This window comes from Salmo salar, chromosome 06 (assembly GCF_965601325.2).
Source record: "Salmo salar chromosome 06, fSalSal1, whole genome shotgun sequence".
In the NCBI taxonomy this organism is placed as follows: Eukaryota; Metazoa; Chordata; class Actinopteri; order Salmoniformes; family Salmonidae; genus Salmo; species Salmo salar.
This window is the reverse complement of record NC_138296.1, coordinates 68234251-68246353: the sequence shown is the minus strand read 5'-3', so window position 1 is coordinate 68246353 and position 12103 is coordinate 68234251. Positions and strand designations below refer to the sequence as shown.

Sequence of the window (12103 nt, the reverse complement as noted above, 5' to 3'; positions counted from 1 at the left end):
CTTGTCTGGTCAGCGGTAGCTGTGTTGTGGGATACTGTTTTAATAATGAGCTCCTCGCTGCTCATCTATCATTTATAGAGCTGCGCCTCCTCCGGTTTCTGTCCTAGCGTGGCTATCTTTACCATTCTCATCACATTTTCACAGTGCTGTCCTTCCTCACACAACAGCATGCTTTTATCTAGTTACCCTTAGCAACACTGCCCTCTAAACAATAAATGGTTTACAGGAAGTGCAGAACACTGTCTGTCTATCCTTGGCTTTGTTATGTGTCTTTGACTCCGGTCAGAGAAAGGTAAGATGTTGTTATCCAGTATGTGAAGGTATCAAAAGAAGCACAAAGTCATTGACTGTAAGGTTGTAGCTTTCAAGCCAACAATAACTGTAAGGAGTTGTTTTATGTTGAGTTGAACTGTTGGCTGATGGTCTGCTGAATTGTTCTCTCTCTCTCTCTCTCTTCTCTCTCTCTCTCTCTCTCTCACACACTCTGTCTGTCTGTCTGTCTGTCTGTCTGTCTGTCTGTCTGTCTGTCTGTCTGTCTGTCTGTCTGTCTGTCTGTCTGTCTGTCTGTCTGTCTGTGTCTCTCTCTCTGTCTCTCTCTCTCTCTCTCTCTCTCTCTCTCTCTGTCTCTGTCTCTCTCTCTCTCTGTCAATCTCTCTCTCTCTGTCTCTATGTCAATCTCTCTCTGTCTCTCTCTCGCTCTCTGTCTGCCTCTCTCTCTCTCTCTCTCTCTCTCTCTCTCTCTCTCTCTCTCTCTCTCTCTCTCTCTCAGGTGCACCACGCTACATTATGACCCAGATCTCCCCTCCACCTCCATTATCATCACCTTCCACAACGAGGCCCGCTCCACTCTGCTACGCACCATCAGGAGGTAAGAGACCCATGAGCCTGCCCTGTTTACTGACTCTGGACTAGGTCACTGTCGGTTTGCTCTCGGACCTTTGCCTTACTCATATGGACTCCACACTTAACCCTGACACCCAAGTGCCAAATCCCTCTATTGATTTCCCAACCTGACCCTTGACCTTTCCCATAGCTGCCTCACTTCTGCCTCACCTCCTCCTCACCTCTCCCTGTCCCTGGGTGTCAGCAGCTTGCCTCAGCAGCTTGCCTCAGCAGCTTGCCTCAGCAGCTTGCCTCAGCAGCTTGCCTCAGCAGCTTGCCTCAGCAGCTTGCCTCAGCAACAATACAGCCCAGCGTCAGGCTTCCCCTGTCAACCTCTCCTGAAGCCAGTTCAGCTCTCTGTGTGATCGCTTAATGATCACACAGAGAGTCCTGACCACCGCTCCTCTCAGGAGAAACTGTCCAGTTTATATGTCCGCCCCAAACCATTTTCAAAGCTCTGCCGTTTCAACCAATTAAAAAACAATACCTCCCAGTAGGTTACAGCCTGCCCGTCCCTGTGGTTTTTGGATGGCTTCTCCGTTTGCAACTTTATCACAATTACACACTTCCCCTGCAAAAAAAATGGTTTGTAATTGCACCTGTTGCTTCACTGCAGGCTCAGAGGCTCAGGATATAATGGTGGCTAGCTTCAGGCTCCATCCAAAACAATATCAACAGAGAAGCAGCAAATAGTAGTTTACTTTTCTGATAATGAATTAATCTAGAAAACATACACGTCTCTCTCTCGCTCTCTCTCTCACTCTCTCTCTCTCTCTCTCTCTCTCTCTGTCTCTCTCTCTCTCAATTCAATTCAAAACAAATTCAATTTGCTTTATTGGCATGACGTAACAATGTACATATTGCCAAAGCTTACTTTGGATATTTACAATATGAAAATAATAAGAATCAAAATTGTCAACGGGACAACAGTAACAACAGTAACCAAGGGGCAAAATAACCATACATTGAACAATAACAATAAGCATACAGTAGAGGACATGTGCAGGTTGATTGGTCTGTCAGACACTGTCCCTCATCTTATGGCAGGCAGCATTGTAGCGCGCTGCCAACCCACAGCTCTCTGTGTCCTCCCCCAACAGGACGGGTACCCTACTCTCATCAGAGAGGTCTTTAAAATCTTGAATAAGCGTTTCAAATTTTGGGAAATAACACTCTCTAATTGTTTTATGTTTTTGACATTTTGTCAGGAAATGCAGCTCCGTCTCAGGTTCTGCTGTTGTGCAGTGGTTGCACAGCCTTTCCTCTACAGGGAGCCAGGTCTTCTGTGTCTACCCTTCTCAATGGCAAGGCTGTGCTCACTGAGCCTGTACTTTGTCAAGGTTTTTCTAAGGTTTTGATCAGTAACCATGGTCAAATAGTTAGCCACGGTGTACTGTCGATTTAGGGCCAGATAGCACTGCATTTTGCTTTGTGCTTGTGCTTGTTTTTCCCAATAAGCAATGTAGTTTTGTTTTGACTGTGTTGTAATTTGGTTTATTCTGATTGATTGGATGTTCTGGTCCTGAGGCTTCAGTGTGTTAGTAGAACAAGTTTGTGAACTCAGCCCCAGGACCAGCTGGATGAGGGGACTCTTTTCTTTGCTCTCTCTTGGCATTGCAGGGCTTGGTAATGATATGAGAGGGGGTCGCTGTATTTTAGATGTTTCCAAAACTTAATTGCTCTTTTTTGAGTTTTTATTATTAGTGGATATTGGCCTAATTCTGCCCTGCATGCATTGTTTGTAGTTTTCCTCTGGACATGTAGGAGAATCTTACAGAACTCTGCATGCAGGGTTTCAATGGGGTGTTTGTCCCATTGATGAGATCTTGTTTTGCAAGTGGACCCCACACCTCGCTGCCATAAAGTGCAATTGGTTCAATGACACATTCAATTAGTTTTAGCCAAATTTGAATAGGTATTTCAATTTGAATTTGTTTTTTTAATGGCGTAGAAAGCCCTGCGTGCTTTCTCTCTCAGTTCATTCACTGCCTCATTAAGGTGTCCAGTTGAGCTTATTTTTAAACCTAAGTAATTGTAGTGTGTACAGTACTCTATATATTTTGTACCAATTGCGAACTTTGGTCTAATTCCCTGAGATCTGGATCTTCTCTAGAAATGATTTAGTTTTTTGGGGGTTTACTGCCAGGGCCCAGGTCTGGCAGTACTGCTATAGCAGGTCCAGGCTCTGCTGTAGGTCATGTGCTGTGGGTGACAGCAGGCATAGGTCATCTGCGAAGAGTAGGCATTTAACCTCTGACTAACACCAGGGGCTAAGGATTTTCCTAGAATAGTGGCCAATTCGTTGATGTTGATGTTTCTCTCTCTCTCTCTCTCTCTCTCTCTCTCTCTCTCTCTCTCTCTCTCTCTCTCTCTCTCTCTCTCTCTCTCTCTCTCTCTCTCTCTCTCTCTCTCTCTCTCTCTCTCTCTCTCTCTCTCTGCGTGTGTGCCTACCTCATTACATACATCTTTGTCCAGGGTAGTGTACTGTATACAGCAGTTAAATACCTCCTGAGGTGGCACAGTACCAGTACCCTCCCTGTGGCCCTCAGGGGCCTCAGCCTCAGTGGGTGGGGTTTAATTAGCACAGTGCTCCATGTCTGTCGGCATGTTTGTGTAATCATGACGGCCTCCATTCTGCCTGCATGTAATTACACAGCCTCAACCTCACTCAGCCCTCCAACACACGCTGCGGCCACTGCCGCCGGTGATGTAGCTAATAAGAAAAACAACAACAACCCTCATCTCCTGAGATTTCTCTGCATTAATCATGTTGTCTGGGGTTCATGGGCTGGTTAGACCCAGATAGACCCCCTGACGCACAGCCCACCAGAATCCTCAGCCGGTCTGTCTGTTAGCCCATCTAACAGACAGGGGGGAGGAAGGGGAGGAGAATAACATAGAAGTGAGAAGAGGGGAGGGTAAGGGAAGAGAGGTAGAGATAATGAATACACAGAGGAGATGAGAGTGGAAAGTAGAGGAAAATAAATGAGAGGAAAGGGGGGAAAATTGAAAGAGAGGAGAGGTCAGGAGAGGTGAGGAGAGGTGAGGTGAGGAGAGGAGAAACTGGAAGGATAGGCCTGTGTTTTCATATCCCCAGCAGGTAGAGAAAACTAAAGAACAGAGAAACAGTCATTGACCCCATACTACACCGGGATGCTATATTCTACTGATGTTTGACGAGACGCTCTCTGTGCCAAACAGCCATAGAGGAGAAGTAGGTGGTCAAAACTTGTCTAAATGGGTTGTGAGTAGTGTGATTAATATAGAGCGAGCCCGCACACTGACGTCTTCAGTACACACTCATGACGATCACTACTAAACAAATGAGAAAATACCCACTGGGCAAAAACTGGTTGAATCAACGTTGTTTCCACGTAATTTCCCCCCAAAACATTCTATGTGATGACGTTGAATCGACGTGGAAAATGGATTGGATTAGCAAAAAGTCATCAATGTAAAGGAATTACATCTTTTCTTTTTTTTATCCAACTTTTAACCTAAATACAAATACATGGTGACATTTTTGGTAGATTTCACATTGAATTCACACAAAAGCCAAATGTAAATCAAAACTAAATGTTAAAATGACGTCTGTGCCCAGTGGGTAATGTAGACTACATTATTTCCAAATGTCACCTATTCCTGCATGTGCCACAATGGATTTTATTGATGGTGTGTTTACTCATAATGTATTCCTCCTACTCAGGCATTTTGGAATGCATCAGGAGAAACAGAAATGAATTTGGCAGTCAAAGGGCTTCTCTCCCGTGTTTGGGTGGTGAGTGTGGACTCAAAGTGCTGAGCCACCCCATAAACACAGCAGGAATCAATATAATGACATTCTAAGACCGCAATGTACATTAAATACATTTCTACCGCTCTGCTAACCCAGTCCTTTTTACTGTGGGTAGTAATTCCACATGGTTTGTGTTAGTTTCATTTTGAAAGGAAATATTACCTATCCTGGCTTTGGAATGACGCCAATTCATCCTTTTTGTATTGAAAATGGTTAATTGCCTAATATTCGTAGGTTTCTAGCTGTGTTTTCAAAAAACATATTCACAAATATGTCTGTCAATCTTTCATTTAGCAGTCATCCGACAATCAATAATAGATTTGACGTACAGTACTGTCTACATCCAGCGCAGATGAAATGTTTTCTCAGTGGGTTTGATGTTCTTGGAACAGTCAGTGTCGTAGTGAATGCCAAATCCTACAGTATCGGTCTGGACCCAGCTTTGGGACTCCCACATGAGACTCTCAACTCAATTGTGTTTTCTCAGAACTTCTCGCTACATTTATGACTGACTCACACGCTGTATTAGGTATTTTACATGGTTCGAGAGAACTTTCACTTAAATGTTATTCATGCCCAATACATTACATTTTAGTCTTCATATGAAACGGACTGATTATCATAAAAAGAGGGGAAAATACAGCCTAGAATAAAGTCTACAGCAGACATTAGTGATGCTGCTGTTCTAGATATAGCCCACAGGGCTATAGTCATCTGCCTCCCCTGATTAGGCTACATTTAGAAGCTGAATCAGGGCTCTGTCTTACTGTAAAGCTTTTCCTGTTGCCACCAGGAACGGATTTCTGTCAGGGGCATTAATAAAGGCATGAGGATCAGGCGCCAGTGGAGGGTGGATGGAGCGGGATAGAGAGGGAGGGAAGAGGAGGGGGAGAAGAGGAGGGGAATGGTGTGATGAATGGGTCCAGCATGCACAGCGATAGAAGAACAGACCTACAAGCCTGACAGCCCTCCAATTATTCACCCAGACAGGAGAGGAGGAGAGAGAGAGGGAGAGAGAGAGGGAGAGAGAGAGAGAGAGGGAGAGAGAGAGAGAGAGAGAGGGAGAGAGAGAGAGAGAGAGAGGGAGAGAGAGAGAGAGAGAGAGAGAGAGAGAGAGAGAGAGAGAGAGCACATGACAGAGGGAGAGGGCGGGGGTGGAAAGACAGTGAGAGAAAGAGAGAAAGGAAGGGAAAGAGAGAGATGCCCTCACACCATGCTACAAATCACACAGAAAATCCACCTTGAGACCTGTGAGCATCACTGTGTTGTCCCCTTCCATAATTTCACCGCTATCACTGGAGCACGCCTGACCAGTAATGGGACAGGGATGGCTCTGCTGATTGGCTGTCTGGGTAGACGTGCTCTGCTCTCCACTGGTGTGTGTAATCTCTCCAGGAAGTTGGCCAGGCTGAGAGGAGACGAGAGAGGTTTAGCTTTAGGTGGGCGGAGTGGTGTAGATCAGGGAATAGAGAGAGAGAGAGAGAGAGATAATTTGTGGGTGTGGTAGGTAGAGGGAATGAGGGCCTTCGAGGGAGGAGAAGAGGGTGGATGTGCCTTGATTCAGACTAGGATAAAAGGTGAAGTAATTTGAGGGAGGTGGTGCAGCTCTCTCTCCATCTCTTCTCGCTCCATGACCTGCTGTTCAGCCATGTGCCCCAGGAGAGGAGAGATAATGTTAGAGGGGGATTCCAGTGTGGTTCTTATGAAGTGAGAGTTTAATGTGAAAGGATGGTGTTAGGAGGAAAAGGAGCTACAGCCAGAAAGAGTGGTCCTGTATTTTCCCATACACTTAATAGAAAACCATCCAAATTGAATTTTGGGGGCTGACGTTATGAATTTTTAATTTTTTAATCTTTAGAACTAATGAAATAGTGTTGGTTTATTAAAGCCGTAATGCCATTCTCAATTTTTCCCATAATGTGGGGAAAAGTAGATTACAGTACTTGCAGCTCTGTAACGATTGTCGTCTTTAAGAAACACAATAGTTTCTACTAACACTACTGTTTCTCCCCTTTCCTTTTGCAGTGTGCTGAACCGGACGCCAGTCCACCTGATTCACGAGATCATCCTGGTAGATGACTACAGTGAGGATGGTGAGTAGAGTAGATCATCCTGGTACTGTAGATGACTACAGTGAGTTATGGTGAGTAGAGTAGATCATCCTGGTACTGTAGATGACTACAGTGAGTTATGGTGAGTAGAGTAGATCATCCTGGTACTGTAGATGACTACAGTGAGTTATGGTGAGTAGAGTAGATCATCCTGGTAGATGACTACACTGAGTTATGGTGAGTAGAGTAGATCATCCTGGTACTGTAGATGACTACAGTGAGTTATGGTGAGTAGAGTAGATCATCCTGGTACTGTAGATGACTACACTGAGTTATGGTGAGTAGAGTAGATCATCCTGGTACTGTAGATGACTACAGTGAGTTATGGTGAGTAGAGTAGATCATCCTGGTACTGTAGATGACTACAGGGAGTTATGGTGAGTAGAGTAGATCATCCTGGTACTGTAGATGACTACAGTGAGTTATGGTGAGTAGAGTAGATCATCCTGGTACTGTAGATGACTACAGTGAATTATGGTGAGTAGAGTAGATCATCCTGATGCTGTAGATGACTACAGTGAATTATGGTGAGTAGAGTAGATCATCCTGATGCTGTAGATGACTACAGTGAGTTATGGTGAGTAGAGTAGATCATCCTGGTACTGTAGATGACTACAGTGAATTATGGTGAGTAGAGTAGATCATCCTGATGCTGTAGATGACTACAGTGAATTATGGTGAGTAGAGGAGAGTAGATCATCCTGATGCTGTAGATGACTACAGTGAATTAAGGTGAGTAGAGGAGAGTAGATCATCCTGATGCTGTAGATGACTACAGTGAGTTATGGTGAGTAGAGTAGATCATCCTGGTACTGTAGATGACTACACTGAGTTATGGTGAGTAGAGTAGATCATCCTGGTACTGTAGATGACTACAGTGAGTTATGGTGAGTAGAGTAGATCATCCTGATGCTGTAGATGACTACAGTGAATTATGGTGAGTAGAGGAGAGTAGATCATCCTGATGCTGTAGATGACTACAGTGAATTATGGTGAGTAGAGGAGAGTAGATCATCCTGATGCTGTAGATGACTACAGTGAGTTATGGTGAGTAGAGTAGATCATCCTGGTACTGTAGATGACTACACTGAGTTATGGTGAGTAGAGTAGATCATCCTGGTACTGTAGATGACTACAGTGAGTTATGGTGAGTAGAGTAGATCATCCTGATGCTGTAGATGACTACAGTGAATTATGGTGAGTAGAGGAGAGTAGATCATCCTGATGCTGTAGATGACTACAGTGAATTATGGTGAGTAGAGGAGAGTAGATCATCCTGATGCTGTAGATGACTACAGTGAGTTATGGTGAGTAGAGTAGATCATCCTGGTACTGTAGATGACTACAGTGAGTTATGGTGAGTAGAGTAGATCATCCTGGTACTGTAGATGACTACACTGAGTTATGGTGAGTAGAGTAGATCATCCTGATGCTGTAGATGACTACAGTGAGTTATGGTGAGTAGAGTAGATCATCCTGGTACTGTAGATGACTACAGTGAGTTATGGTGAGTAGAGTAGATCATCCTGGTACTGTAGATGACTACACTGAGTTATGGTGAGTAGAGTAGATCATCCTGGTACTGTAGATTACTACAGTGAGTTATGGTGAGTAGAGTAGATCATCCTGGTACTGTAGATGACTACACTGAGTTATGGTGAGTAGAGTAGAGGAGAAGCTGTGAGCAGAGATAGAGATACTTTCCAGCAGGAGGCAGTGTAGAAATGGATTGGAGATGGATGAGACGAGCTCTCCCATTCTGGGTCATCTGCCTGAAAAAACGTATCAGTGATTGAAAAGATTTCCCCTGTCTCTGTCAATGTGTTTATTACAATTCAAGTCCAGTACCATGCAATGTGTGGGTGACAGTGTTGAGGACATTGCATCTAACCGTGAATCAAATGCTCTCTTTCAGCAAACGACTGCCTTCTACTCACCAAGTTGCCCAAAGTAAAGTGTCTTCGGAATGACAGGAGAGAAGGTAACATAGTTAATTTGTGTGCGTGCTTGCATGTGTGTGTGTTGAGAGTATTTTATCCGTGCAGTACACAATTGTGTCCTCAACTTGAACACATACCATTGAGCCCACCACCAGGTGTCTACTGAGAGGGAAGAGCAGCATTAGAGCCGAATGTTGTTATGAGGCGATAACTGTAGACCAGGACGATGTTTCCCCTGATTGGAGCACTAGTAGCCTGCGTACAGTAGATGATTTCAGAGCACAGGGAAAAGCACCAGCTGTGAGCAGTGGTGTAGTGGTGCCTGGAGAAATGCATATACCCTAACTTGGCAAAATAATTCTCAAATGGCCCGCCTGGTGAACAAAACCCACTGGGCACACACTGGTAGAATCAACATTGTTTAAATGTCATTTCAATTAAGTTACATTGAACCAGTGTGGAATAGACATCGAATTGACATCTGTGCCCAGTGGGAAGATGCCCCTGTGTCAAACCTTTTATGTTTTAAAGAGAAAACTGGAACAAATTGGGTGTTCTAAGTCCACAACAATGCTGAAACCACATCAGGAGATGTGTTTTTGAGAGGGTGTAGTTGACCTTTAATTCAATTGGGCACCTAGCAAGAGACATTTGGTTTCTATATTGTAGTCTACAATGTAGGTCTACTGTAATGAACACGATGGGAGACAGAGAGCTGGTTTCAAGTGCAGGGTGCAGCAGGTGTTTATTGTAAAGGACCACAGGAAGAGGCAGGTAGCTGGGTCCAGGGGCAGGCAGAAGGTCATACACAAGGGGGCCAAAAAGGAAACAGTACAGGCAGGGAAAAGGCTAGCAACGTCATCCAGGAGATCAGGCAATAGGTTGATAACAGGAAATCTGATAGGCTTAAGTACAGGCAGGGAATAGGCAACAGGAGTCATTAGTGAGAGAGGCCAAAACTATCATACACAGGAGGAGTAAATCACGGGGAAAAAACCAGCGCTCTGAAAGAAGTATCACAAAACAAACAATACCTCACAGTGAGGGGGTGCAAAGAACTGAACTAAATAGTGTGTGATAAGGACATACAGGTGTGTGAACAGGTGATCACAATTCAGGTGATTGGGATCTGGAGAGTGAGCTGCATTCAGGGGATCTATGTGTTTGAGAGTGTGAGCTGGAAGGTGGACTGAAAAGTGGGCTGTGTTCAGTGGATTTATGTGTTGAGAGTGTGAGTTGGAAAGTGAGCTGGAAAGTGAGCTGCGTTCAGGGGATCAATCAAATCGAATCAAAGTTTATTTGTCACGTGCGCTGAATACAACAGGTGTAGACCTTACAGTGAAATGCTTACTTACAGACTCTTACCAATAGTGCAAAAAAGGTATTAGGTGAACAATAGGAAGGTAAAGAAATAAAACAACAGTAAAAAGACAGGCTATATACAGTAGCGAGGCTATAGAAGTAGCGAGGCTACATACAGACACCGGTTAGTCAGGCTGATTGAGGTAGTATGTACATGTAGACATGGTTAAAGTGACTATGCATATATCATGAACAGAGAGTAGCAGTAGCGTAAAAAGAGGGGGGGGGGGGCACACAATGCAAATAGTCCAGGTAGCCATTTGGTTACCTGTTCAGGAGTCGTATGGCTTGGGGGTAAAAACTGTTGAGAAGCCTTTTTGTCCTAGACTCGGCACTCCGGTACCGCTTGCCATGCGGTAGTAGAGAGGACAGTCTATGAATGGGGTGGCTGGGGTCTTTGACAATTTGTAGGGCCTTCCTCTGACACCGCCTGGTGTAGAGGTCTTGGATGGCAGGCAGCTTAGCCCCAGTGATGTACTGGGCCGTACGCACTACCCTTTGTAGTGCCTTGCGGTCAGAGGCCGAGCAATTGCCGTAGCAGGCACTGATGCAACCAGTCAGGATGCTCTCGATGTTGCAGCTGTAGAACTTTTTGAGGATCTCAGGACCCATGCCAAATCTTTTTAGTTTCCTGAGGGGCAATAGGCTTTGTCGTGGCCTCGTCACGATTGTCTTGGTGTGTTTGGACCATTCTAGTTTGTTGTTGATGTGGACACCAAGGAACTTGAAGCTCTCAACCTGCTCCACTACAGCCCCGTCGATGAGAATGGGGACGTGCTCGGTCCTCCTTTTCCTGTAGTCCACAATAATCTCCTTAGTCTTGGTTACGTTGAGGGATAGGCTGTTATTCTGGCACCAGGTCTCAGACTTCCTCCCTATAGGCTGTCTCGTCGTTGTCGGTGATCAGGCCTACCACTGTTGTGTCGTCTGCAAACTTAATGATGGTGTTGGAGTCATGCCTGGCCATGCAGTTGTGGGTGAACAGGGAGTACAGGAGGGGACTGAGTACGCACCCCTGGGGAGCTCCAGTGTTGAGGATCAGCGTGGCAGATGTGTTGCTACCTACCCTCACCACCTGGGGGCGGCCCGTCAGGAAGTCCAGGATCCAGTTGTAGAGGGAGGTGTTTAGTCCCAGGATCCTTAGCTTAGTGATGAGCTTTGAGGGTACTATGGTGCTGAATGCTGAGCTGTAGTTAATGAATAGCATTCTCACATAAGTGTTCCTTTTGTCCAGGTGGAAAGGGCAGTGTAGAGTGCAATAGAGATTGCAACATCTGTGGATCTGTTTGGCGGTATGCAAATTGGAGTGGGTCTAGGGTTTCTGGGATGATGATGTTGATGTGAGCCATTACCAACCTTTCAAAGCACTTAATGGCTACCGACATGAGTGCTACGGGTCTGTAGTCATTTAGGCAGGTTGCCTTTGTGTTCTTGGGCACAGGGACTATGGTGGTCTGCTTGAAACTAGTTGGTATTACAGACTCAATCAGGGACATGTTGAAAATGTCAGTGAAGACACCTGCCAGTTGGTCAGCACATGCCCGGAGCACACGTCCTGGTAATCCGTCTGGCCCCGCAGCCTTGTGTATGTTGACCTGTTTAAAGGTTTTACTCAAGTCGGCTATGGAGAGCGTGATCACACAGTCATCCGGAACAGCTGATGCTCTCATGCATGCCTCAGTGTTGCTTGCCTCGAAGCGAGCATAGAAGTGATTTAGCTTGTCTGGTAGGCTCATGTCACTGGGCAGCTCGCAGCTGTGCTTCCCTTTGTAGTCTGTAATAGTTTGCAAGCCCTGCCACATAAGACGAGCGTCAGAGCCGGTGTAGTATGATTCAATCTTAGCCCTGTATTGACGCTGTGCCTGTTTGATGGTTCGTTGCAGGGCATAGCAGGATTTCTTGTAAGCTTCCGGGTTAGAGTCCCGCACCTTGAAAGCGGCAGCTTTAACCTTTAGCTCAGTGCGAATGTTGCCTGTAATCCATGGCTTCTGGTTGGGGTATGTACGTACAGT

The 12103-nt window shown here is 45.3% G+C and overlaps 1 protein-coding gene across 1 annotated transcript in view; it reads left to right on the top strand.

Annotated features, from left to right (window-relative positions):
* LOC106607829 (polypeptide N-acetylgalactosaminyltransferase 14) overlaps nucleotides 1–12103 on the top strand; it is a 119852-nt gene that overhangs the window by 67700 nt on the left and 40049 nt on the right. Inside the window, exons 3-5 of the mRNA XM_014205220.3 lie at nucleotides 770–868; nucleotides 6704–6771; nucleotides 8705–8770. Coding sequence (XP_014060695.1) covers nucleotides 770–868; nucleotides 6704–6771; nucleotides 8705–8770 — 233 coding nt within the window. The remainder of the gene's footprint in view (nucleotides 1–769; nucleotides 869–6703; nucleotides 6772–8704; nucleotides 8771–12103) is intronic.